We start from the raw sequence: 27,415 nt of genomic DNA, 5'->3' as shown, positions 1-27,415 counted from the left end.
TACTTGGCTTCAAATTTGCCTCATAACTGCTAACCTCGTGAGCTTCATTTGACTGGAGCTGAACACTCGCAGTCCCTTAGTCCATTTCTTTATTATCTATGGTTAAAACCAAATGAAGAGATGTGAATATTTTGTAGTCTATTGTTCTGGGAGTGGATAAGAGCTTATTGTGAATGTTAATTTGATATAACACAAGTTTAAACAAAAGGTCACTCACACCTTTTTAATGTGTTATGTCTTTTTGTGTTAGTTGATTTTTTTTTTATTCACATGACAATCAACACTGAAAAAAAAAAACAAAACTGAAAAAACAAAGCAAGAATAAACCAGATCTAAACACGCCTATGCCAGAATCAAGATGGGACTAGAGCAGGACTATAACCAGTCTGAAACATGACCAAACTAGTTCTATCCTGAGTCATAGTAAAGTCTAATGTTTGGCTGATCAAGTCTTTAATGAAAAGACCACACAGGACCCCTTATATCTTACCACTGATGCAGCCTGTGCCATCTGGTGCACACAGTTTGGCTTCAGATACACATTAATAATTCATTAAATCCATAAAAAAAACATCTGTTTCTTCTTCAAAGAAAAATCCAAACACGTATTTATACCAGAGCTGTTTCTGACCTCAACTTCAACAACCGCAGTCCACCAAAGGGAAGGAATAGCCTCTGTGTGTCATGAATCAACACTGCCATCTAGTGTTGGTTTATTGTTTTGCTGTTTTGTTCCATCTGGAGTAAGTAGGCGTGTCTAAAAATAATTTTAAAAAAATCAAAAAATAATTAAAATCAAAATATGTGAATTAAAAAGCATTTATTCAAACTTTAAACTGTAGATATCAACAGCTGAATACGCGTCACGCATTTTATGGACAGTGCAATATTACTTCGACCACTAGATGTCAGCATTCAATAAATACCATAGACTATATAGCCTAAATGCCAACATACCCGGTCAGTTCGGTGTAAAATCTAATTACTTTAGGTAATTTCCTTAGGTAATTGGTCATAAAATTGCTAAAAAGTGAAATGTATTTACAGTGTCTTTGTCAAAGTCTCTAAAACTATAAAAGATTGTCACTCAGGCCCCAGCGAGGATCGAACTCGCGACCCCTGGTTTACAAGACCAGTGCTCTAACCACTGAGCTATGGAGCCGATTATGCTAAGCTAATTGGCTAATACTTTGAAAAAATTGACCATACGACTTATCTAAAGCGTTTTACACAGTTTTGAAGATATTTTACAGCCAAATAACGCACCGAAATGTAACCCAAAAAGTTACACAGAGCATGTTTTTTAAGAGTTCCTTCAAGGTTTTCAATTTTAAAGGTGCACTGTGTAACTTTTTGGTTGGGGGACTGTTACTTGTTTTTTTCTATGGATATGTCATTGCTCTGCCTGGAATGTTCCACAGTATGGCATTAAACAGCGCTACCTTACATTTATTAAATTACAGGTGGTTTTATGATGGTTGTATCAAAAATACCTTGAAAAACAGACATTCTGACTGTGAGCAGGGTCGCCTCTCCACAAATCTGACCTGTAACTTGGCCTGATTTGGTCTGCGTAAAGATAGAATGGTTTAATGCCATACTGCGAAACATTCCAGGCAAAAGAATAACATGTTCATGGAGAGAAGCGTTTGACGGGCCCTCTGCTAGAGTTACACTGTGTAAAGTTTCAATTTCATTTCTCTCTAGCGACTAGGTCAGGAATCAGAATACACTAGAGTCTAAACTTTACAGCACTGTATTAATAATAAAGGAACATACAAACCAATCGTGAAACTGTTAAGCCAATCAAATCTGTGCATTCAAGGCCATCACAACTCTGAATGCAATGCAGACACAAACACAGACAGAGGAAAGAGGTTTTGAGAAATCTGCTGAAAAATGTATTGAGACAGTTAAATCGAGATGTGACAGGTAAAGAAATAAGGAAACTCAAGCTGCTTTTTTTCTGAAATAAAGCATTTTGTTTTAAGATGCACAATTTAGCCATTTTATTTATTTTCTCTAATTCATTTTTAAACTGCAGCCCTGTATCTGTTTGTTTCAGTGTTATCAGCGTTACCATTTTGTTGAAATGTTTTTAATTGTATTTTTGTTAATTTGACAGTCTATTGTTCATACATTCAAACATTGATAAAACTAGGCTGCTACTGTATCACAATCATAGCGCAAGTTAAACTTTATTGTGTCCCGGACCTCTGGTTGAGGAGATTTTCTCTAACTGGACCTCCTCAAACTTTAGTTGAATACTCCTGCTATACAGTGTTAATATTTAATGTGCCCCAGGTTAGGTTAAGAATCCCTGCACTACACGTTTTGCAAGAACCCTGGAAGTGCGAGTCCAGGCACCGGCCAATCAGTGAAGAGACATACATTCTGTGTTGGCAACGATTCCTGTGATTGAGGATTTAAAGCCGGAGCAAAGAGAATGTTTAGTGAATTTTATCAAGGGGAAAGACGTTATTGCCCTTCTTCCTACGGGATTTGGGAAAAGCTTAATATACCAGTTAGCCCCGTTACATTACATACGTCATGACCAAATAGCAGCGATTGGTTAAACAAAAAAAAGTACCTGCCTACCGTCGAGCGAACAAATTCTAATTGTGTGAGGTCAGATGGTTTCCACGAAGCACTTACTTAAAGCACTTACTTCCACTTAAAGCACTTATTTAACTGAAATGGGAGCTGCAATGTTTACTTGTGTTCAGGGTACTTTTTACTGGTCTTAAAACATAGATATGTAAAAAATTTAATTATTAGGCTACAGTAAAATGGAAAAAAGAAAGGTTTTGTAGCATTTTCTTGTGCCTCATTTGGATAATATCGGTTTACCTGGCAACAACAAAACCCCACTCCAAATCACAAAGATGCTCAGACCATGTAGATATTTAAGCTTGCTGTTTTCTTTAATATTTTCCATTCAAACAGCCACACACATGATTTCCTGAGTCTTGACCCCTCCTTCTGGCACTGCGCCTTTATAAACAGGGATTAAATAACACACATAGGCCCACAATACATTCACTGCATAGGCTCATATATAATTAAAGTGCAAGATACATTTATCCAAAGAAGAGAGAGCAGCAATTCTTAATATTACATGAGATAGTTTTGCTTTTGCATGTTTTAAAAGCCCCACAAATAGTTAACTTGTGGTATTTACTTGCTTGGCAGTTAGTCAGGCCTATTTCTAGTCTAAAACAATTTACACATTTTAAGCAGATACTTTTCTCCATCTGGTCTTACTATATACAAAACCTGGACAAAATCTGGACTCGTAAAACAAATTAAATACATTCTTGTGAAAGTTCAGGTTTAGATTTCAGTTCATTCTCCTGAACTTATTTAACGTGAATTGTGAATGAATCATGAGTTTTACATTAAGATTTGAAGACGTATTTTAAGATTTAAGTATAAGGACTTATCATGGATTAGATGGATTTCAGCTTCTTGTTATATGCAACATTTTGAAGACTTTATCCCATTCAAAAGATACATTTTAAAAAGTTGCCAATCACTACGGCAACTGTCTTAAAGGTGCGCTGTGTAACTTTTTGGAGATGTTGTTGATGCTTTGAATTTTTCACAGTATAGTATTAAACTTATCTATTTCCAAGGAGACAAGCACCATGATTGTAAAAGAAACTAAATCAAACAAACAAAATAACATCTATAATTAAATAAGATGCAAGTTTACTGCCATACTGTGGTACATTCCAGGGAAAGTATATCTCTATGGACACAACCAGGTCCTGGACTCTTAACAGAAAAGATGCATAGTGCACGTTTAAGTTTTCATCATTCTGAAACCCATGGATAGTAGCCTATAGTATAAAATGAAAGGTAAGTATTTCAGATGTTATTGCAAACACTAAACTTGTCAGAAAAACTGCAATGAATTATGTTTTCCACGCTATTAGTGATCAAATCTATCATTTAAAGGCCCATATTACAGTGTTTTCTGATTTATGTTATAATGCTGTTTCCTCTTTAAAAAACATACCTAAAGTTGTGTTTTGTGTCATTCTTTTTTGGCTGAAACATTATTTTAAAAATAAAAAAGCTTTTGGACATTGGCCATCTGAGTGTGTGATGCATTTTTTCACTTTTGTCTTGCTGTCACCTGCCCCTGTGGTAAAGCCTATGTGGGTGAAACAAGCACAGCTTTAAAAACACGTACTGCAGAGCATAGGAGCACAATCAGATGTAAAAACATGATCATCCTATCTCTTCCTTAAGATATATTGGCATTGAACATGTGGAACTCCTTTGAATCTGGAAATGCTCCTGTGAGAAAGACTCTAGCTCCTCACAGACTGAATATAGAGTTTGATCTAAGATGTTTTTTTTGTGATATGGTTAAACTATTTCTGTATTTTATAGAATGTTTTTTATGTAAATATCTAAACGTTTTTTTCTTGTCTTAGAATAGACTGAACTCACTGGGTGACCTCACTTTGGGACCTCCCATTCATTGGAGGGGTATACACGCATCAAGAATCTCGGACTTCCGGTCATTGTGCAGTTCATACTGGGAAGGATTTTCCGAAAAAGTGAGCATCAAACCGCCATGTTTGTTTTCCCAGTGCGATCTTTTCTACTCTTTTGAACCATATCGCTATTGTTTCTGATTCTGATATTGTCATATTTTAGTTTTGGGATATGGACATCATAATTGTGTGGTTGTTGGATCCTAACAGCGGAAAACGGCTTGAGAAATTTGTTTGCGAACTCCATAGATGCAAAAGGGAATCAGATGTGTGTGACTGCAAACCTCCTTTCAAACTGTTTCCCTTCCCAACGGAATTGAAAAATAGTGAAAGGCGAAGGCGATGGGCAGGGTTGATCCAACAGGAAGGACCAAAAAGGAAACCTTTGTCTGCCTAAATCATCCCGAGTTTGTAGCGAAGATTTTGTATGTGGGGGAAACAGTTTTCACTTTTTGGGAAAATCCTTCCCAGTATGCACTGCACAATGACCAGAAGTCCGAGATTCTTGATGTGTCTATATGAGCACCTGGGCTGGCAACCATTTTGTGTGCTGTGGTCCAAAGCAAGAAAAATATCTGATCAAGGCTTTTTTTTGCCGAAACGTTATTTTAAAAATATAAAAAGCTTTTGGACATCAGCCATCTGAGTGTGCTATGCATTTTTTCACTTTTGTTTCATGTTTAACACACAAATCCTGCATTTTAGGTTCTTCTCTCAAACGGAAAACACTTTGTTCCACCTTATGATGTCATGTATTGATTGATTATGTACTGCTTTTATTATTTTTGTTCATTGATTTTATTATTATTATTATTTTATTTATTGATTCTATTAGTTTCCTCATGGTTGAAACATAATTCTACAGATTTTTTTATTTTTTAAGTAAAATATTTTACATTGCTTTGTGAAGCACTTTGGAAACTGTTTTGTTTATAAAATGTGCTATACAAATAAAGTTTAATTGGATTGGAAGTGCTCCACTGGGTTTTTAAACTCCATACACCTTCACTAGAATCATTTGGATCATTTCAGCTCAGGAATTGCCAAACTCTACTAAACTAAAGGTAAAATGTAGCTGTTAACTTGAAAACTACTACTTCATGACATCACAAGGTGGACCAGAGCATTTTGAGCTTTGGAGATGTAGACAGACTAATAAAGTGTTACTTAAACACATGTGAATGAAACAAAACACAACTCCAGGTACGTTTATGAGGAAATAAAAGCATTATAGCATGACTTAAAGCTCACAAGAGTCCATTTTGTGTAATATAAGACCTTTAAACTTGTACCACATGATCTGCGTCGTGACTGCATATGACCCCTGCGTCTTCATAGTGGGCGCAGTTATGTTTTTTGACTCCTGCGTGTTTACAGTCCAAAAGCGTCGCCTCCATCCCCTCACACTGCACGTCGTCTAGTAAGATCGGTAAATGTCTCCCCTCTCCAAACTCCGAGTTCTTGGCTGCTCTCAGGGCGTGCCTATACCCAAGCTGTCTACACACCACTGCAGCGTTACTAAGAGTCCACAGATCATCGCAAACTGTTCCCCATTCTCCGTTGATATAAACTTCCACTCTTCCTTGGTCTATTCGGCCATCTTGCTCCCCCGCCAGCCTCACCGCCCCGTCCAGAGGATCGGTCTCGGTTCTGGGTTTGGTCTTCTTGCGTTTGGGCTTTCTCCTGGTGGTCCTGGGGGGTCTTGTCGTGGTGGTGGTTGGCGGTGGAGTTGTTGTGTCCAGTCCGATTTCGCCAAGTTGGTCGAGAAGTTCTTGCAGCCAATCGTAGGACTCTGTTGTGGGTTGAGCTTCGGGGTTGGTGTTGCTTGGTGGATCGATGCCTATTGGAACTGAAAGGAAAAATACAAGCAATTTTCAATGGTAAATTATTCAACTTCCATGAAAAGCATTCCTGTGGTTAGCTACATATCCTTCTCATTTGACATGTCATCTGGTACTAGTTTGATTTAGTCTTTATTTAAAGGGACAATGTACAGAGATATTAAGCTCATAAAAAACACAGATAGCTAGTTTCTATCTGCTGGTACTGCTGATAGTTTCAAAGGTATTTTAAGGTTGGACTGATAGGTGCAAAGAAACATATTGTACATTACATTATTTTTTTCCAAAATCAATCACAAAAAATGTGCACTAACTTTGTAGTGTACACCATCTGCTTGTCTTCATGGATTGTTTTTGCCTGAAATTGCCTACACTGGGACATAAAGAGAGACAGGGTGCTCTACCAAGCCAAATTACAGGTCAGATCTGTGGAGAGGCAACCCCGCTCACAGTAAAGATGTTCTCCAAGGTACTGTTTATACATCAAAACACAAGTAGTTGAATAAATGCTGGAAGTTTTAATATCATACTGTGCAGCATTCTAGGCAAAGCAATAACATCTCCATGGAGACGAGCAGGTGGCAGACCCCAACCAGAAAAGTGACATACTGTACATTTAAGTGAAATAAGCTCAACTGAAATTTATTGATCTACTTAAGTTGCTATAATGACCAGATACTAGGGGTGTAATGGTACACAAAAATCACATTTGGGTATATACCTCGGTTTTGAGGTCATGGTTCGGTTCATTTTCGGTACAGTTGGGAACAAAATGTAAAACCATTTGCTTGTTGTTTATTTGTGTGTTTATTAAACCAACAATGGTAATACTAATAAGTTAAGTAAGTAAGTAAGTCTTTATTTATATAGTGCTTTTCACAGACATTTTCTGTCCCCAAAGACGCTTTACAGAGCATTATTCAGCATTCATTCATTCACTCTATACCTGGTGATGACAGAAGCGTGGCTGTCAGTTAAGTTAAATAAAATATACCGTATTTTCTGGGATATTAGGCGTTCTGGATTATAAGGTCTATTTTCAAACTTTTTTCACAAATAAACCACACCGAACTTTAAACGAAACACAACAGTGTGATGGGTCAGTGGTTTTGTTTGTTTGGTGCGTTCACGGTGACTCTGGGCTTTGTTCAGTTGTGGCGTGTAGGGAGGGTGCTGTCTGGGACCAACGGATTGTCGGCGTGTTCGCAGTGACTCAGTTGTTCAGTCGTGTCTACAAGTGGCACATTGCACTCGCTTTTTCGGTTCGTTCTTCTGTTCCGTTCCTCGTCGGCGTGGAGTGATGAGTGTGTCTGTGGGTGTTCTTCGCTGTGCGGTCGCTGTCTGCTCCGTGCGTGTTTGCACGGAGCAGACAGCGGCTTTGTGGTGGTGTGGCTTTGTAGTTTACTGAAGTCATGCTGGGACACCCGAGTGGATTCGTGTATAGGGCGCTCTGGATTGTGGGGCGCGCAATCGTTTTTTGATAGGGTTAGAGGCTAATACTGTATTCTCAAAGCAACAAATGTTTGAAATATTAAAAAAAATAACTTCCTTGTAAACAGTAAACAGTAAACAAAAGCACTAACAGCTCCAAGATGAAGTTTTACTCAGTCTTCATATTTTTTGGCCAGAAAAACCAACTTGTCCACATTGTCTGCAGTAAGCGTAGATACAGCGAAAGGCGAAAGTGAAGACCGCCGTGCGACGACGTAGCATTGTCAAGGTGGCCACCCTAACTATAAAGCACCACGGGAAACACTGTCACCCCAATCATGAACGGGTTCCCTCATGAATATTAAAGAGTCGAGCCGTCCGTGTAGCTGCACATGTAGTGGCAGAATGTAAACACAAAAATTGCGCAAAATAACTCGTACACAGCCCTGCACCGAACCAAATGTCCTATACCAAAATGGTTACATGTACCATTACACTCCAACCAAAGTTTCAGATTTTAGCAGAACACCCAATCCTGACTGTAGGTCCATATAATACACAAGAGGAAATGACATCTTAATGAAGCAATACCAGACCAACTTTGTCAGTATATAATAATAACAATAAACAAAGCTGTGTGGTTAGCCAGGCTATAAAACAAAGCATGTCCACTCACCTTCCTGTGGGACAAACTTGATGACTTTGCTTTTCAGTTTCACCGGGAGAGGCTCATAGTGGCACTGTCTCGGGGGCGCGCGTCTGAAAATGAAACGAATACCAAAAACCATTAGCACAGAAGCCACATTTTTCATCTGCAGGTTTAAACAAGCTTTCAATGCATGCCTTTTTACTCAACCTAAATCAAAACACAGCATTCAACCAGTTTAAATGAGTCTGACGGACGGAAAACAAATTAGGTGACACAATCAGAGAACGCGGGACGGGGCCAAGAGCTGTCTGCAAAAATGTCAAAGAGGAGATTTACAAAGGCAAGGTTTTAACGTGACTGCCAACAGCACTTCACTTCATTTCTTAAGCAAAACACAGAAAAAAAAATCCAGTATTAAGCAAAAAACGAAGAGAAAAGTGATCTAGGGTAAAGGCAAACTTGCTGCTAGCGTTACATCTCTTGGGATTTGGGAGAATGACAAGTCTGTAGTTCGAATTGAAAGCAGATGTGTCCCAGAGTCTTCAAAGCTTTAGAGTTTCACAATATTCAAACAGCATTACCATATAATAACAATGAAACGTTTGGAAAAAAAAATAAAGTGGATTTGGATTTAGATTCCTTGAGGGTGATGCTAACTGTAGGCACTACTCTGTCTGAGGCTTTATTAGACTTAATCTGAGCTTTATTTTAACACAATCTGACCATAAAACTGGAACTACAACAAGTGAGCTGACACAAACTATCTAGTATAAGACAGCAGTTTTTCAGTTAGTCACTCTGATTTGGTTTTGATCAAAAATCAAACACCTAAACAGGGCCATGACACTTGATCACAGGCCCCTGAAAATGTGCTGCTGAAATACATTTTGTGTTCTCAGACAATCTTAAAACTTTTCTGACAGTGTATGCTAATGTGTGCATTGTGTCACTAGGGGAACACCGAAACTAGGTGACCAGACGTCCCTATTTACATGGTACAGACCCGGTTTTGAGCCCTGTGTCCCTTATCCCAGCAGATTTATCCATAACCAATGATTTGTCCTAGTTTTATACAAGAAATGTCCCAAGTGTCCCTATTTTGACCAATATGATACCTAATAACAGTAAAGAGAGGCATAAATTGTCATTTGTTTAGGTAAAATACAAAAAATCTGCTCAAAAATGACCAAAACACAAAGAAAATGTGACAATACTTACCCACATGTTTGTCATGAATGGTCTCTGCATAACAATTTTCCTTCATTATGCACTGATTTCACAATTACCAACCACCAAAAAATGTGAACGGCCCAGTTTTTTATTTAGAAATTCTGGTCACCCTTTCCTAAAAATTCCTCCATTAGAGAGACATGTAGAGCACCCCCAGCGTGACATTACTGCAAAGTATCAATACTTAAAGCAGCACTAAGTAAGTTTCTAAGTGGAGGTGAAAACCCTTTTGTCCATGGAGATGTTGTTTTGCAGGGAATGTGTCACAAAATGGTGAAAACAATCAGCATGGAAACAAGCAGAAGACTCCACCAAACCAATTATTTCTCAGCTAAATAAAACTTCCTTGTGCTGTAAGCTTTCAGAAAAGGACAGAAGTTATATTTTTTGGCTTCTTTTGCTTACCAGAATCAGATTATATCATAGTCCTTTCACAATAGTCTGGAGCTTAAACCATAACTAATACAAGACATGTTTTTACCACGTGTCTGTTAGACTGCCAAGATATCTGTCTGAATACTGTTATAGGGATAATAAATAAAAATAATAAATTAAATTAAGATATATATTTTTCTAAATAATATAGGCCTGTGTCTAGTTTTAAACCTCAGGAGCTGCTTACCTCGAAGGATCCACAACTTTATAAACGACTCCAGTGGGCGAGGTGGCGCTCGGTATCCCAGTGGACATGAAATACAGTTCGCCTGGTGGAAAGACATTACAGAAGGAAAAAAGATTATGTAAGAACTAAAAACAGAACTGTTACAAAAAGGCTAGACATGACACAGCGCAGGTTCACTATGAGTTTCCCAGAGGCTTAATCGTGCTTTTCTAAAAATACAGTTTGAATGGACACAATTTTCAGACACCAAAAGTTACATTTGTTTTAAGGTCCTAATGCAAAATCGATTCTTGTGAGCTTTAAGCTGTGTTGTAATTTTGTTAGCTCCTCAAATACATACACGGAATTGTGTTTTATTTCATTCACATGTGTTTGAGTTTGAGTAATCCTTTGTTATTATTAGTGTGTCTACATTTCCAAAGCTCAAATGCTCTTTTCCACCTTGTGATGTCATGAAGCAGTAGATTTCAAGTTAACTCCTTTTACCTTTTCTTCAGTAGAGATTGGCAATTTAGGGCTGAAATTATCCAAATGATTCTAGTGAAGGCATATAGAGTTTAAAAAGAGGAGAACTCACTGTAATTATGCAAACAAAACACAACTCCAGATATGTTTTTGATGAGGAAACATTAAAACAGATCAGAAAAGAGTGTAATATGAGCCCTTTAACTTTTCAGAAAACACTAACTACGATGTGAAAAGCTAAAAAACACAAGTCCCTTTCCCACACATTTCAGCTACTTTTGCTTTACTAATTGCAACCATTCAAATTGTAATTTTGTTCTCAGTATGACTAATCCTGCAGCTGTACTATCAAAAGTGCAGTACCGGCTTCGTCCTCTGCGAAGGAGATGATGTACTGGTGGTAGTTGTTGATGAGTCCGGGGAAAGCGCAGGTGAGACCCATCCCCATGCAGACCTCATTATAACGCCACTGTCCACTGAATCTGTCCTCACGAAGACTCATCAAACGCCTGGGAAAAGAGAATCATTTCAGAATTTCGACTATATCAATTGAGCCATACATGGTCATGATCATTTTAAAGTTTGTGAACATGATTTGCTTCCCTAGATGATAGAAAAACAATCTTTACTACACAATACCAGCGAGTAAAGAAAGTGTGCAACTCTTTTAAGTACAACTATTTCATTCAACTAAAAGAAACGAAACGCTTTGAACCATATAAAGATATACACTGAAAAAAACAAAATCTAGTCAAGTTAAGATGATCAATTTAAGAAAGTTTGATCATGATTTGAGTCAATTTCACTTGACAAGTAAAATTATCTGCCAGTAGAATAAGACTTTTTGTAGTTAAAATATGAAAATACATCTTGCTACACTTAAAATAAGAAAAATAACAACTTTTTGCACTTAAAATAAGAAACAAAGTCAAATTTTGATTTAATTAAGAAAAACACTTATTCCATTGGTAGATCATTTTACTTGTCAAGCTGTATTGACACAAATAAAGTAAAATGCTCTTAATTTAAATCCTTTTAAGTTACCTAGATATTGCTTTTTTTCAATGTAAATTAAGTACTTTTTTTTCCTCATCATAAAAATCATTTTGCCTGAATGCATTTATTCAATAACAGGCCTTTTGTTATCGCTAAAACATCATCTGCTTGTCTGCACAGAGATCGGTATGCTTAACGTCACATTGCAAAACATTTCAGGCAAAGTAATCTCCATGAAGAAAAGTTAATACTGCAATGAAAAGTAGAAACTAGAATACCTAAAAAAAAAAGCAACATAAAAGCAACAGACTCCACCCCGCAGTAAGCTATCACTCCCATTTCTATAACAAAGTTGTCTTGATACTGATCATATTTGCCAAAGGCTGGACTGAGGAGAGTAATTAGGCTTATGTTAAAGTCATACCCACTCATGAAGTCTCCAAATATGTACATGCCATTGAGGTTTGGGTATTCACAGCCTCTGTACACGTATCCACCGGTCACAGACTTCCCCTGTTTGTGTGGGTAAGCATAGATGGGCAGGACGTCATCTGCAAACACATGAACAATGACTAATAAATATAATATAATATTTTTTTTTCTTAAATGTTCACAAAATAGGATAGATAGTATTGAAATCTGTTTTGAAATCAAGCAAAACTATTATAACCACCTGTCTTGGTACAGGTCCATGTAACGTAGGATCTTCTTGCTGTGAGGCCAAGAAGAATCAGTATCATCTGTCTTACTGACTAAAACTGTTAGGTGTCATAATATTACCTTCAGTGTTGGGAAGGTGATTTTTTAAATGTATTCCCCTACAGATTACAGATTACATCCACCAAAATGTAGTTTGTAACGTAATCCATTAAATTACTTAAAGTGAGTAATGTAAACTTTGGATTACTTGGTTTGCTGTAGAGAAGCAAAGACTAGGACATCGTAACATAAGAAGTTTTGTCTGCTAAAAGACAATAAAAAACCCAGACTTTACTTAACCAAATTAAAATAGCATTGATAGAAGAGGAGGAGACACGGTCCACACGGCATGATTTAGTCCTGTTAAATCCTGTTTGAGACATAGTTTAGACCTAGTTTAGTCCTGGTTTAGTCCTGGTTTAGACCTGGTTTTAGACATAGTTTAGACCTGGTTTTAGACCTAGTTTAGACCTGGTTTTAGACCTAGTTTAGACCTGGTTTTAGGCCTGGTTTAGACCTGGTTTGGTCCTGGGTTTAGTTCTGGTTTGGTCCTGGGTTTAGACCTGGTTTAAACCTAGTTTTAACCTGGTTTAAACCTGGCTTAGGCCTTGTTTAGACCTGGTGTAGTCCTGGTTTAGTCCTGGTTTAGACCTGGTTTAGTCCTGGTTTAGACCTGGTTTTAGACATAGTTTAGACCTGGTTTTAGTCCTGGTTTAGTCCTAGTTTAGACCTGGTTTTAGACCTGGTTTTAGACCTGTTTTAGACCTGGTTTTAGACCTAGTTTAGACCTGGTTTTAGGCCTGGTTTAGATCTGGTTTGGTCCTGGGTTTAGTCCTGGTTTGGTCCTGGGTTTAGACCTGGTTTAGACCTGGTTTGGTCCTGGGTTTAGACCTGGATTTAGTGTCCGGCAATGAGTGGAATTACTGAAAAAAAAAATAATAAAGGATATAGCCCAAAATGTGAAAATAGGAAAATACCGCTGTGTAATCCATTTATTTCAACAAAGTAACTGTAATCTAATTACCACTCACTTAAACAGTAACTGTAACCCAATACAGTTACTCATAATTTGTACTATGATTAGGTAATTCCAGTACATGTAATCTGTTACTCCCCAACACTGATTACCTTAAAGGTGCACTGTGTAACTTTTTCAGAGAGAGGGCTTGCCATCTGCTTGTTGCTATGGAGATGTTATTACTTAAACGTATCTATCTACAAACAGGTAATTAAATACTACACAATAGATTTAGGACCAAGTTTAAAGCCATACTTTGGAACATTCCAGGAAAGCACTAAAGACTCGCCACTGGAAAAGTTACCTAGTGCATTCAGAGAGACAGGGCTGATGCGCCGAGGGAGATGCTGTTTGATTGTGTTTTGCGCTTCATGCACACACCCCCCTCACGGAAAACACACGAAGAAATGCAGATGATGCAGCTTTTGAGTTAATGGAAATGGATGTGGCTGTCGAAGAAGGAAATCGAGCTGCTGCACGTGAGCTCAGCATCAATGAGACAATGATGAGATTTTGGCGACGAACTGACTCAATGTAAAAAGACGACAAAAGCTTTCAGAGGCGATAAAAGCAGATGGCCAGAACTTGATAACGTTCTTGAAGATGTGAACACCTGTGGCTTATATTCAGGTGCGGCCTACATATGTACAATTTAAAATTTAGTTAAAATGTAGTTGATGCGGCTTATATTCAGGTGCGCTCAATAGTTCTGAATTTACGGTACAATATATAAGTAAGAGTATAATTCCATGTCTAACCTAGTGAAGAGTTGCGGCAGAGCTTTTTGTCGTAGCAGGAGAATCCCTCTTTGGCTCTCCACCCGTAGTTCCTCCCCTTCTCGACGATGTCCACTTCCTCGTATTTGTTTTGTCCCACGTCGCCGCAGAAGATTCGACCTTTGCCCTCTCTGCTCTGCGGGTCCCCCCTGTCCACGGAGCACCTCCACATGTTCCGGACCCCAAAGGCGTAAACCTCCGGCCTGGCCCCCCGCTCATCTATAAAGGGGTTATCAGGAGGGATTCTGTACAAGGGGCCTTTGTCGTTGTTGTCCACGTCGATACGGAGAACTTTGCCTAAAAGAGCAGACCTGAGGGGAAAAGCAAAAGGTATTCAATCATACAGTATTCACTCACAGGAAACACCTAATCCTCCTAGGTCCAAAATGTAATGCTTTGGTAGAGACATATACTAGTAAACGGTAAATAGTCACATTTTTATATAGCGCATTTCCACCTTCAATGCACTCAAAGCTCTTTACATCCACTCACCCATTCCCACACACATTCATACACCAGTGTACGCAGACACTAGGGGTGAGGTGCCCAAGGACACAATGACAGCATTCATCTGTGGGAGCTGGAATCTGGAATCGCACGGCAAACTTGTGGGACAGTCGATCTGACCGTTCAACCAATAATGCTTACACTGAGACCGGGATTTGAACCGCCAACCTTCAAATCAGAGGGCAAACAAACAAATTTACTGTCAAATAGTAAAAAAAAAAAATGTGAGTAAGTATGTGACTTGATCATGATCCTTTGCTCTGTTTCAAAGAAGACAAAAACACAAACTCTTGTTAAATGACGGCAATAAAAACCAGGTCACTCACTATGACTATAATATTATTTTATCTGGCGTTTATCACATTAACTTTACTTTATTGTCCTGAAAGTTTGATTTCATGAAGCTGGTCACATACTAGAGGAATTTGACAGTTGAATGAAAGAAAATTGGGATTTTCACTGTAGTTTTGGTCAAGTCTATCTATCTAATTCTCCTGACAATAATGGTAACAGTAAAATTTGCTATTGTGACTTCTTACTTGTTTTGTGCATTTCCGAATTTTCCAAAAGGGTCTCCTGCCATGCCCCCGTCCCCTGTGAAGATGTACAAATACCCATCATCTGCAAACAGGAGCTGACCGCCGTTGTGATTGGAAGCAGGCTCGTCTATTTCCAGAATTACTCTAAAAATACACAAAAACAAATGAGCAAGAGTGGGTGAACTTTGGTGCTTTGACCCCGGTTAGTAGAATTGTCAATAAAATTAAGAGAGAGTGACTGTTTTGTTGAAGGTGCACTGTGTAACCTTTCTTAGTGGATCCATGCAGATGTTAGTGCTTTCCCTGGTATGTCCCACAGTATGGCATTCAACTTATCTATTTCATATAATATATAATTATTTATGTTGCCCGCCTCTCCACAGATCTGACCTTCACTATGCCTGTCTTTTGGGAGAGAGAGATCAGGATAATGGCAACACTCCAGGCAAGGCAATAACATCTTTATGAAGACGAGCAGGTGTCGGACTCCACCAGAAAAGTTACACAGTGCACCTGTAAATCGAACAATGATAAATGAAGTACTCAATTTTGTTATACTTAAGTTAAAAAAACAGATACAGGGACAAAAGATTATTCAAGTAAAAGTATCACATAAACAGATCTAGTTAAGTAAAAGTACCTGTTTAAAAATGTACTTAAGAGTAAGAGTAAAAAGTATTTTGAAGAGATTTTTAGAACAACTAAAGGATGAAATGTGGTGATTTTGAAAAATAAATTACTGATTTTAAATGATTCAATTGATTAATTAATTGTTCTTAATTGTTATAGCAATTTTTAAGTATTTGGTTTGCTCAAAGTTGGGATGTTAACTCAAATTAAATGTGCTAAAAAAAAATAATAATAATAAAGTCTCCACCTTTTAAGCACGTCTCAAACCATGAAGAAAAGAAAAGTACTTTTTACTTTTCAGTCTCAGATCTAAAATGTAGTGTAGTAGAAAGTACAGATACACATTCTCAAATGCAGTGAAGTAAAAGTAAAAAGTATCAAGCATAAAATGTTCTTAAGTAAAGTACAGATACGTAAAATTTGTACTTAAATATTGTGCGTTTACTTTTGTACTTTGTTATCATCCGCCACTGAAATCGAGTTGTGAGGAGTGTGTGGGGAAAAGTGTTATTTGACCATAGAACTTGAAAAGCACTAAAAATAACAACAATATCAAACAAAACAGCATGTTGTTGCAGCCATCACACCACAGTTACATTTGTAGTATTTTATTGATATGAACCTCTGCCCTCCAGCAGTGAATGTACCACTCACCAGTCAAAAACTGGAACAGATAACTAGAATAATCAGATAACCTAATAATTAACAGCTCTCTTTTGCTTATCGAGCAGCTCAAAAAATGGAATACAGTGCCTGCTAATATACTAGAACTTCCAACGCTGGCAGCATTTTCTAAAGCTTTAAAACAGTGGTTGTTTAATGGTCAAATATGTCACCATGTTTAACCAAATAAATGTTTTTTTTTTATATATTGAGGGGTTGTTGGTTTAACTCTTAAACTCTTGACTTTAAACTTTAAATGAACTGTTTGAAATTAATTTGTATGATTTGTGTGATTGTTCTTGTATTTTTCCTTGTCCTGTAGATGATTTGACCTTTGATGATCAACCTGCCGAGGGACTGATGATGGAATTTAGCCATGCTGGCTATAATCTTTACATATTTACATTTTTAATGTTTATTAATATGGGCTGTCCCTTTACAAATAAATAAATAAGAATAAGAAAATAAGAATTAGATCTGTTTTTTAGAGTGTGTCGTTTATATCCACAAGAGAAATTGGATCATCATAAAACAACTTTAACAGTATCTCTTTCATTTTTGTCATCCACAGTATTAAAGGTGCATTGTGTGAGTTTCTCCATGGAGTTGTTAATGCTTCGTCTGGAATGTTTCACAGTATGGTAGTAAACCGTTCTATCTTCAAACAAGACCAAGTTACAGGTCAGATCTGTGGAGAGATGACCCCGCTCACAGTGAAAATGCCTGTTTTTCTAGGTATGTTTGAGCTATAAAACCAACTGTAATTTAATAAATATAAAATAGAGCTGTTTAATGTCACACTGTGGAACATTCCAGGCAAAGCAATGACATCTCCATAGAAACAAGCAGATGACGGACTCCCAACCGAAACGTTACATAGTGTGCCTTTAAAAAGATCTGATTACACAGACCAAAGATAACTGTTATAGAGTAGAATAGATGATATTTCAATAATCTGTTAACTCCAGAAATCAGATTATGATCAGATTTCCAGTGCGTATGTATTTCCAGTGTCTATATACTCACCTCTCAGAACGATGGTCCACCGTGTTCATATCATGCGCCGAAATTCGAAACTCACTTATCCTAATCCGCTCATCAAATCCAACTTCTATGGAATAATACACGTACAACTTCCCATTGTGTTTGTGCTTGGGGTGAAAGGTCAACCCAAGGAACCCTCTCTCGTCTCCTTCCCACGACGATGTTAGCACTGACTTGCTGATGTTCAAAAACGGCTTCTCCAGTCTGGATCTATCTGGAAGGTAGACCCACACCACGCCAACTTGCTCCGCCACAAAGAATCGATGAGTTCCGTCGTTCGCGTGAACCATGGCGAGCGGATTCCTCAAACCGTTGGCTACTTCCTCCAGGCAGAGTTGCAAACAGCCATCAGAGTCATACTGGACGCGGCCTAGGTTCTGGGTCAGCTGGGAGTTACTGAGGAGGTGTGGGTAGCAGTAATCTGTATCGTCTAATTCGAGGTATTGGCAAAGGCGCTTTGGGTTCCCTTGAAGATGGGTTACATGTGGGTCATCCGAGAGGTAAGGGATGGTGGAGTTGCATTTACCCCAAAACTGGGTGCAGTAGTCGGGGCAAAGGCCGGGGATGGAGCGGACCGGGGTGTTGGGGTCCTCTGCGTCATAGAGGTGGGCAGCGTATGGAGAGCATTCCTGGAAAAATAATGAAAGAATCAAATTAAAATGAGAGGTAAAATCATAACAGTAACATAGCACTATATTTACACTGACAAACAGGCCTCGGTTTACAAAAAACGAGCAAGACTTTTACCTTAACTTCAAGGTTAGATGCCATAGTTATACTGTAATATATCTGTGTACTGTGTAACTTTTCTGGTGGGCAGTCGGAGATGTTTTTGTGTTTTAGGTTCTTTTTTCAGACCCAGAGTTTTGTTTCATACCTGACAGTTTCGACTGCTCACTAGCGGTCTTCCTCAGAGTGGTCACGTGATGTCTCTGAGGAAGACCGCTAGTGAGCAGTCGAAATTGTCAGGTATGAAACAAAACTCTAGGTCTGAAAAAAGAACCTAATAACATAAAAAATATCGGAAGACCAAATGAATCTCATTGGATTGAGATGGTTTTGCTTTGACTCTAATGTTCTGCAGTAGGGCATTAAGTGCATTCAACTTTTTCAGATGCTCAACAGTGCCTGAAAAACATGCACTACTTTCTAAGCAGCAGTACTGACTAAGCAACCTCGCCTCTCCGCAGATCTGACCTAACTGGTAACTTGGTCAGGTGGAGTCAACCGTTTTATCTCCATGGAGACAAACAAGTTTAATGTCATACTATAAAACATTAAAAGCAGAGCCGGGACATCTCGCCATGATATTGATTTAGATTAAGTTAATAAACACTGATAGTCTGCATGGATTTTAAAGTTTAAACCTGACCAAAGAACAAAGTTAAATTTCAAACCCAAACTCACGACAGAAAAATACTGAATGGATTACATAAAACACTTTCTACACACTGTTAGAAAGTTCAAACTTTTAGAGCACACCGCGCTCATGTTTTGGACTCCACAGCTCCACGACCTTTGTCCAGACATGCACACACACATATAGACACACACACACGCACAGACACACACAGAAACGCGCGCGCGCAAATACACACTCGTTACCTGGCACAACAGCTCCTGCACAAATCCTGCACAAGCGGCGTAATCATCGTATTCAAAATTGTTCATGATCCTGTAATATTTGGCCATTAGGTCCTGGTCTTTCTGATAATCACAGCAGCCAAAGTCCTTGTACATTACGCAAAACTCCAGCTCCTTCAGCGGGCGAAACGGCGGCTTGAAATCCAAACACTGTGGATGTGATAGCGCAGGTGAGATCCAGACAGACAGAAAACACACGATGCCAGCGGGCCAAAGCAGCCACAAGTGTCCCGGGATTTTACCACAACTTTCCCCCATCATGGCGCGTGTCAGCGACCGTCCGCGACCATGAGCAGACAGCGGAGCTCTGGCCTCTCCCCGTGCACTTTGCTCAGACTCCGGTGATCCCTGTGACTCTGACGTGGTGAACCGGAGTGCCCTCGGTCACCCCGGGCGTCCGCGGGAGCAGGAGGCGTACAGTCAGTGTGTGGTACAACCGGAGGACATCTGCCTCTCTGGCCCTCGCTCAAAATGGGAGGGAGAGAAATGAAGATGTTGTAACCGCAAGATGATACAAAGAGGTCAGGCCTATACTCCGAGACAGGGTCAATTCTCGCCTTTTAAGTCATTTAACCTTTTTAACTGCCCACAAACTTTTGTGAAATAACAACATAACAGACGAAATTTGGTTACTAAATGACACTGAATGATTTAGGCTACAAAATAACAAAGCAAAGTATTTTTGAATCAACATGACGTGTCCATTATGCACATAAAATCTTTGGGATGTTTATGGAGTTATTAATTTAACACAAATTATATGAAACATTTGGTAACACCGAGCTCTTCCTTTTGCCACTAGGTGGCAGCATGTGCATTATCCAAGAACGCATGGGCGCAACAAGAAGAGCTGTCAACTACAATACCTGATCAAAACAGCAAAATATGGGCCACGTTCTATTCATGTTCTAGGTCTACATGTTTTAATTACGTTCACATTTTTAATTCCGGGGAAGAAAATCAGAGCTATCATTTCTCACTGACAAAATCCAACAGGTCTTCTGCCCATGTCTTCCAGTAGAGGGCACTGTGCTGTTATTTACCCACTCGGTGAAGGGGAACACCCCCTCCCTGCTTGTCCCTCCCAGGCCTCTGTTGGAGACCGGCTTTACTGCGTGCCGCCGCGTCTCCAGGGCGATCCGCAGTCGCTGTGGAGAGAGGAGACTGTCCGCACTGTGGACTCGGGTCAGTGCTTTTCGGCCTCGTGCGGACTTAACTGTCTCTCTGCTGAAATGGGTCTGCTTTTGATTATAACGTAACCTGATCAGCATCCGAGCCCGGGAAAACAATCCACTATAGATCTTTGACTAAGGAGCAACATGGACGGGGCGGACGTGAGCCAGCTGTCCGACGAGGAGCTGCTGATGCTGGGGAAGGAGGAGCTGGTGCGCCGGCTGCGGAGGCTGGAGAGCCGCCACATGGAGCTGATGCTGGAGCACGGGCACATGATGAAGGACGTGAACCGCAGCCTGCAGGTCCATCTGCACGAGGTCCGCAGCCTCAAGGAGGTCAACCAGAAGCTCCAGGACGATAACCAGGAGCTGCGCGAGCTCTGCTGCTTTCTGGACGATGACCGGCAGAAGGGCAAGCGCGTGTCCCGGGAGTGGCAGCGGTTCGGCCGCTACACCGCCAGCGTGCTGTGGAAGGACGTGGGGCTGTACCAGCAGAAGCTGCGCGAACTGGAGCTCGGCCAGGAGGCGCTGCGGGCGGAGAACTCGGAGCTGAAGGAGATCGTCCTGATGCTGGACGAGGAGCGCAGCGGCGCCGGCTCCCGCAGCTCCATCGACAGCCAGTCCAGCCTCAACAACCTCAACGGCTCCGGGGGCATCCGGGACGTGGGCGACGGCAGCAGCACCTCGAGCACGGGCAGCGCGGGGAGCCCCGACCACCACAAAACAGAGGCCAAGATGGCATCACTCCGGAGGTCCATGGACGACCTGTCCAGAGGAGCAGGGCTCAGCGGTAAGGCTTTCACTCATCTTTATGTTGTTTATGTCGAGACAAGTGCAGAACTTATGCCAAAGAATTCAATGAGGTAACCACTCTCCATAAAACTAATGTTAACAGGTGCTGGAGCCTTCACCAGGAACATGTTGCATAATCCAAATAAAGTTTTAACACCTCTGAGATAAGACAAAGATGCAAAACATTTTATCTGTAGTCTGGGTGTGTAACAATTTTATTCCCATTGCCTATCTTCATAAAGATAAGAGTTTTATTAGGGCCATTACTTTCAAAGTTTATTTTGATGAGTGGTGCTCACACGGTTGATCTTGTACAGTAGAGAAGTGTGTTCTGCTCTTTATTGTGTCCTTCGGCTGGGTCAGGATGACGTTATAGTGTAGTTTTGTGTTGTATTGTAGTTTTTCTCAGGTTGTCAGTCTGATGTGATGGAGGCTCATGTTGCTTCAGTGTAAATGTCAGACTCAAACACAGGTCTGTGCTCCTCTGCCTCAGGGACAGGTCCTGCTCATTCAGGAGCCGCTGGCATGTACAGTTATGGGAATTAGACCAGTATTGTGTCATTTAATATTGCTGCTTAAACCTGTCTCCATGAAAAAATTGATGATAAACGATTGTATTGATCAGAGATATGTTTTCCGATTACATTGTTCATTACTAACAAATACATGCATTGTTATTGCAAGCGAGGTCAAAGCAATAGCATCTCTATGGAGACAAGCATGCGGTGGACTCTCTATCTGAAAAGTTTCATAGTGCATCTTTAGTTGTTTATGCCCTGTACCACTTAAATGTTAACTGATGACAATGACAAACATGTTGCTGCTCGTGCAATACAACATACATATTGATTTATTATTATTGTTCATTCTCTTATTTACTGAAGTTGATTAGAAGTGAATTTTTATAACAGACCTACACTTGCCTTTGTACAGCAGCAGGTTCACTAAACACACCATAACATATTTACACAATGGGAGCACAGTTACATGTAAACCATTATGCAACTTTCTGTGAAACTTCAGCACACATTACCATAGCAACAGACTTGCCTTAGGGCAGAATGATATCCAAACATGAACATCTGAGCTTTACATGTGACTGGATTTGTCATGTGTTAGAGTCTATTGTCCAAAACAAACACTGTGAACATGCTAACGTGTCATACAGGCTTGTTCTTATTAACCGTGGCTTTACAGAGGTGTAACTAAATCCATTTTCACTTCACTTGACCTTCATTACTTAGTTTAAATAGGTAATATTAAAGGGTCCATATTACACTATTTTCTGATCTATGTTATAATGTTGTTTCGTCATCACAAACATACTGTACCTGGAGTTTTGTTTTGTTTCATTCACACATGTTTAACACACAAACCCTACATATTTAAGTTGAGTTCTTCTCTCAAACAGAAAACACCCTGTTCCACCTTGTGATGTCATGTGGTAATACAGGAAATGCTCCATAAATGGTAAATAATCACATTTTTATATAGCGTTCAAGGTGATCTTTAAGGTGATCAAAGCGCTTTACAACAAGGAACACACACCCATTCAGAGATACACACTTGTACACAGACAATAAGGGTGAGGCGGGTTAAGTGTCTTGCCCAAGGACACAACAACAGCATTCATCTGTGGGAGCTGGAATCACACCGCCAACCTGTGGGTCAATGGATCTGACCTCTCAACCGATGATGTTTTTTTTTTTCATGTCGAGAGCGGGATTTGAACCAGCAACCTTCGGATCAGAGGACAAACACTCTTACACCTGCCGCCCAAACACCTTCACGAGAATCATTTGGATAATTTCAGGCCTGGAGTTGCCAATCTCTACTGAACAAAAAAAAGGTTAAAGAGCTTACTTGAGTTAACTTGAAAACCACCACTACATGACATCACGAGGTGGAACAGAGCATTTTGAGCTTTGGAAATGTAGACGGACTAATAATAAAGGATTACTCAAACGTGTGTGAATGAAACAAAACTCAACTCCAGGTCTGTTTTTGATGAGGGTTAGGCTTAAACCTCACAAGAGTCGATTTTATGTAATATAGGACCTTTAGGAAAATACTAGGGATGCCAGAATATCCAAATCTCACGGTACAATATTATCACGATATACATTTCATGGTACGATATTTTTTTACGATATTTTGGAGAGGCTAATAGAATTGTAGACAGGATCCTTTTTGCTTTTGAAATACCTTGACCAGACTTTAGTATGAATCACTACTGACTCATAAGCCAAAGAATTACAGTAAAAAACATATCTCCTAATTTTGTGTGCACTGCAATGAATCATGGGATATGTAGTTCCCTATGTTTATTTAAGATGTTGCTACTCTTAAACTATGCATTTAAGCAAAAAAACTTGTAAAGTAATTCGATATGTTGTGACAGCACTCGATATTATTGTGAGACTTTTGACGACATTTCAGTTATTGTTACATCCCTAGAAAGTACTACAGTTTATTTTGTGTTGTAAAGTTAGGTCTATTGTCTAAAAAAACATTTAAAACTATTATTGTGGTATCAAAATCTGTATTAAATTCCTTAGAATCGGAATCAAGTTTGAAATGTTTATATCGTGACAACACTAAGTCAAAACCCTCTACGTTTATCACTGCTTAGAGTCGCACAAAATATCGTAATCAAATCGAAAACGCAATTTGATTTGGCACAATTATCAAATCACAAAGGCTGCAGATATTTAGACAATAGAATTTCCTTTGCAAAGAACATAATATCTGTATTTTTATAGAAAAGTCTTGTTGTTTCTCTAGTTTTGACGTCTATAAACATGTTCTGAAAAGCACGGGGATTCTTGTGTTAGTTTATTAGTTCATATTTCAGTTTTCTCTCAAACGTGAATGCTCCTGGAGTTGTTTACAATGCACCATCTGATCAGAATTCTACTTTTTAAACATACGTTGCAGATCTAATCGCAGTTGCATTTTGATTCTTGTCTGAAATCGTGCAGTCTTGGTGCGCACACATGTCCCCGCTCAGAGTCACCTTGCAGTACACTGAGAGCGTCTGGTCTGGTGGCTCTAGAGCAGCAGATGGCACAGGTCTAATTAGCCCAGATCATCAGGCTGGAGTCAGGCTAACGAGGATTTAGAGCCTCGTCCTGTCAGCGCAACATAACTTCTGTTCTCTGCACACACACACACACACACACACAGGAGAGAAAAGAGCAGAGTAGACGTCTTTAGTTTGAGCGTAGGTCTGTCCCAATAAACAATTCTGAGTTACAATATATTACTGAAGTAAACACTGAAACTAATTTATGCCGCTGAAACAAGAACCCAAGAGTAGATTTAAACCACAAAAACTATTCTAAATATTGTTAAAAAATCACGAGTTGCAATAAATAAATAATAGTAGAATCACTTAAGGCTGTGCAGTTAATCGAATTTTGATCGTGATTTCGATTTGTGTGTCAAACAATCTCCAAACTCATATAATCGAGTCGAAACGATTTAAGCTTAACAGTTAACAAGTTTATTTTGGGATATTTTTTACCTAAATAAGTAAATATAGAGATTGTGGAACAGCTGGATATATAGTTAATTTTGGACACATTTAAGTTTTTCTCTGCCTTTTTTCATGTTCAAAGTATATTTTATTCATTTTATGTTTTATACATCGCAAAACTGCTCTATATTTATTTAAAATTTGAAAGTTTTGCTTAAAAAAATTGGAAAATTATCACCCCTCTCTTAGTAACTCCAGCGCTGAGCCTCGTCATTTTTGTCTTAAACTGTTCGTATTAACCCGCTCTACATGATCCTGATGTTTTTATTTCACTTCAGTATTTTGTCCCTAAATAAATTTCTATTCTTAATATGGAAGTCAGCTCCAAATTCGCTTCTATAACGGCTATCCTCTGTGAGCTTCATTTGACTGGAGACGAGCACATAGACTTTAGACACATTAGGCTCTTAGATGGTAAAATGCATACAAATATATACAATCTAAGCTCTCACTGAAGCCTTGTAGACATCGTGGTAACATTATTTATTGTTTACTCATCTTTTTAGGATCTGATTTGTATTTAGAAAAAGCTTCAACTCAAAGAATCCACCTCTGTCTCTCAGTTCCTTCCTGTCTCCTCTCATCTTTTCCTGCAGACATGTCCTGTATCTATTGTTCACCCACTAAATGTCAGAGGAGGGGTGTAGCCTCAAGTGTACTCAAGTAAAAGTATTGTTAGTCAAGCTGTTGTAATCTTTCATGCGTTTAGGAGTGGTCCAATGTAGAAATGGTTCAGAGGTCATCATCTGGACAGTGTTTTTGAAATCAAGACTGCTATAGTGAAACATATTGCAAAATATTAGTAAGTCCAGTTGTTTTGATTCAGTTTCGTGATAATACAAGACAACTATGTAATTTCAGTCCCCAAAGGAGTAGAATTCAACAGTAAAAGAAAAAAAAAGTATTTGATGAAAACACTACTCCAGTACTGACGGCTTCGAAGTAACACCTGATCACCTGATTTATAATTTTGAAGTAATCTAACTCGGTAAATATTAAACCAGATTCATTCATGTATTGTGACAGACAACTAAAATAAAATACAACTTGATAAACAAAATTGTATCTGAACGTATAAGATGGGAGCTGGGATTGTCAAGATAAAGCTTTTAACCCAAATTTATTGTGAGAACCAAAGCTTAAATGTGTAAAAAAAAAAAAAAAAAAAAAAAAATCCATTCAGTGATATATTGTGATATTTTAGTGCACAATTCTTGAATCAATTCAAAATTAATCCGAAACGATTTTTAAAATAATATTGTGGGAGTGTAAACCCAGTTTTGTAATTTTTTTCATTGCTGAGATAATTATTCTTATTTTGTTTGATTTAATATTTACTTAAAATGCATGATTTTTGGTAATTTTGGTCATTCTTTATGGTTAACATGATTATTTGTTGATTATTTACTAAAAATAATTTGATCTATTTAAAATGTTCTTTCAATTAATTATTGCTAATGTTAATCATAAGTTTACTTAGTAATATTTATGTTTTGTATTATTTTGTGGTGTATGGCTCCTTATTTAAGGTGAGTGCAGAGTGGAGCCAAACAGTTTTTTGACCTCCTGTCACCTATATATGTTAAAAATTTCCCCTTTTTGTATGTATTTGTATGTCACAATTTTGTGAATTCTCAGTTAAGAATTTTTAACTGCACTTGGATCAACTTGTCCATCTTTAAATAAGGTTAAAGCATTCAAATTAAAATACTATTGTGTAAACTATAAATATAATTAGTTGAGTGAATGAAACCATGAGTACATTTAACAGATGACTAGCAGTCCTGGATCCATGGGGGTGAGCTGGAGTTGTAGGTTTGTGGAGCTGTTATCGCACGCAGAGGTCAGATGTGATGGATGAGACTAGAATGACTTTGAGCTGATGGATGTCCTGATTTATTTTACAGTGAAGCAGCTCGACCCCTGAGAGAGACACACAGGGGCAGGGACAGGGTCTGTGTCCATGTGACCAGGGAGAGACGGCTGTGAAAAAACTATTTACAATGACGCAGGGCAGAGAAGAGACACAATATTTCAATCTGAATTTGCTTTATTTTCAAGAAATTTCATGCTGTTTAATAGGGCTGGGTGTCATTCAGAAGTTGCCGATACAATACATATCTCGATACATAGGCCACGATACGATACATATCTCGATACAGTGCACTTTTCGATTTGATATGATATATTTCTAATGAGTTCAATATGGTTCAATAAAAAATAAAGGCTAAATTGTGGCTGTGATACTAAAAGTCTTTGTTAAACCACTTCTTGTTAGGGGTGTGCAAAAATATTGAAATATCGATATATCGTATCGCTTAATGTGATGATACAGTATCGATATCGTGGGCTGCTGTATCGATATATCACCAAGAGTACTTTTTGGTATATTTTACTAAATTATTTTGTTACAGTGCTACAGTTTTGTTGCTTGTTTAGAGGAAGGAAACTTTTTTATGCAACACATTTGACATTTTCACCGTTTTGATGAATAAAATGTTTGTGTTTCATATGAACTTTGCACAAAAATTGGTTTAACAAAGACTTTTAGTATCACAGACATGATTTAGTCTTTATTTTTATTGAACTGTATTGAATCGATTTGAAATATATCATATTGAATCGAAAGCTCACTGTATCGAGATATGTAT

At 38.7% G+C, this 27,415-nt stretch overlaps 2 protein-coding genes and 1 non-coding gene across 3 annotated transcripts in view; 1 reads left to right on the top strand and 2 right to left on the bottom strand.

The window, feature by feature from the left end:
• Positions 1-1,089: 1,089 nt before the first annotated feature.
• trnat-ugu (transfer RNA threonine (anticodon UGU)) lies at positions 1,090-1,162 on the bottom strand. Its single transcript has one exon. It is a non-coding gene; the product is annotated as a tRNA-Thr (tRNA).
• Positions 1,163-2,899: 1,737 nt separating this feature from the next.
• hhipl1 (HHIP-like 1) lies at positions 2,900-19,698 on the bottom strand. Its single transcript, XM_020931570.2, has 9 exons — positions 19,224-19,698; positions 17,601-18,247; positions 15,282-15,425; positions 14,218-14,546; positions 12,167-12,293; positions 11,110-11,255; positions 10,282-10,363; positions 8,457-8,539; positions 2,900-6,357 (listed from the first exon to the last, which is right to left on the bottom strand). Exons 1-9 carry the CDS (start codon positions 19,521-19,523, stop codon positions 5,789-5,791), a joined length of 2,427 nt encoding a protein of 808 aa, XP_020787229.2. The 5' UTR covers positions 19,524-19,698; the 3' UTR covers positions 2,900-5,788.
• Positions 19,699-20,427: 729 nt separating this feature from the next.
• The window catches only part of ccdc85ca (coiled-coil domain containing 85C, a), a 68,349-nt gene continuing 61,361 nt past the window's right edge, over positions 20,428-27,415 (top strand). Inside the window, exon 1 of the mRNA XM_020931580.2 lies at positions 20,428-21,224. Coding sequence (XP_020787239.1) covers positions 20,582-21,224 — 643 coding nt within the window. The 5' untranslated portion in view covers positions 20,428-20,581. The remainder of the gene's footprint in view (positions 21,225-27,415) is intronic.

The sequence above is a fragment of the Boleophthalmus pectinirostris genome, unplaced genomic scaffold (assembly GCF_026225935.1).
Source record: "Boleophthalmus pectinirostris isolate CB_2022bp ecotype Guang Dong unplaced genomic scaffold, ASM2622593v1 HiC_scaffold_10, whole genome shotgun sequence".
In the NCBI taxonomy this organism is placed as follows: Eukaryota; Metazoa; Chordata; class Actinopteri; order Gobiiformes; family Gobiidae; genus Boleophthalmus; species Boleophthalmus pectinirostris.
Note: the sequence above shows the minus strand (reverse complement) of the source record. Positions and strands in the feature narration are given on the sequence as shown.

Excerpts from the sequence above, each read along its gene's own strand:
- hhipl1 (XM_020931570.2), bottom strand. The coding sequence starts at position 19,523 with ATGATGGGGGAAAGTTGTGGTAAAATCCCGGGACACTTGTGGCTGCTT. Across the intron at positions 14,547-15,281 it reads TTCGGAAATGCACAAAACAA|GTCTGCTCTTTTAGGCAAAG; the intron begins GTAAGAAGTCAC and ends TTTTCCCCTCAG. Across the intron at positions 8,540-10,281 it reads AAAGTTGTGGATCCTTCGAG|ACGCGCGCCCCCGAGACAGT; the intron begins GTAAGCAGCTCC and ends TTTCATTTTCAG.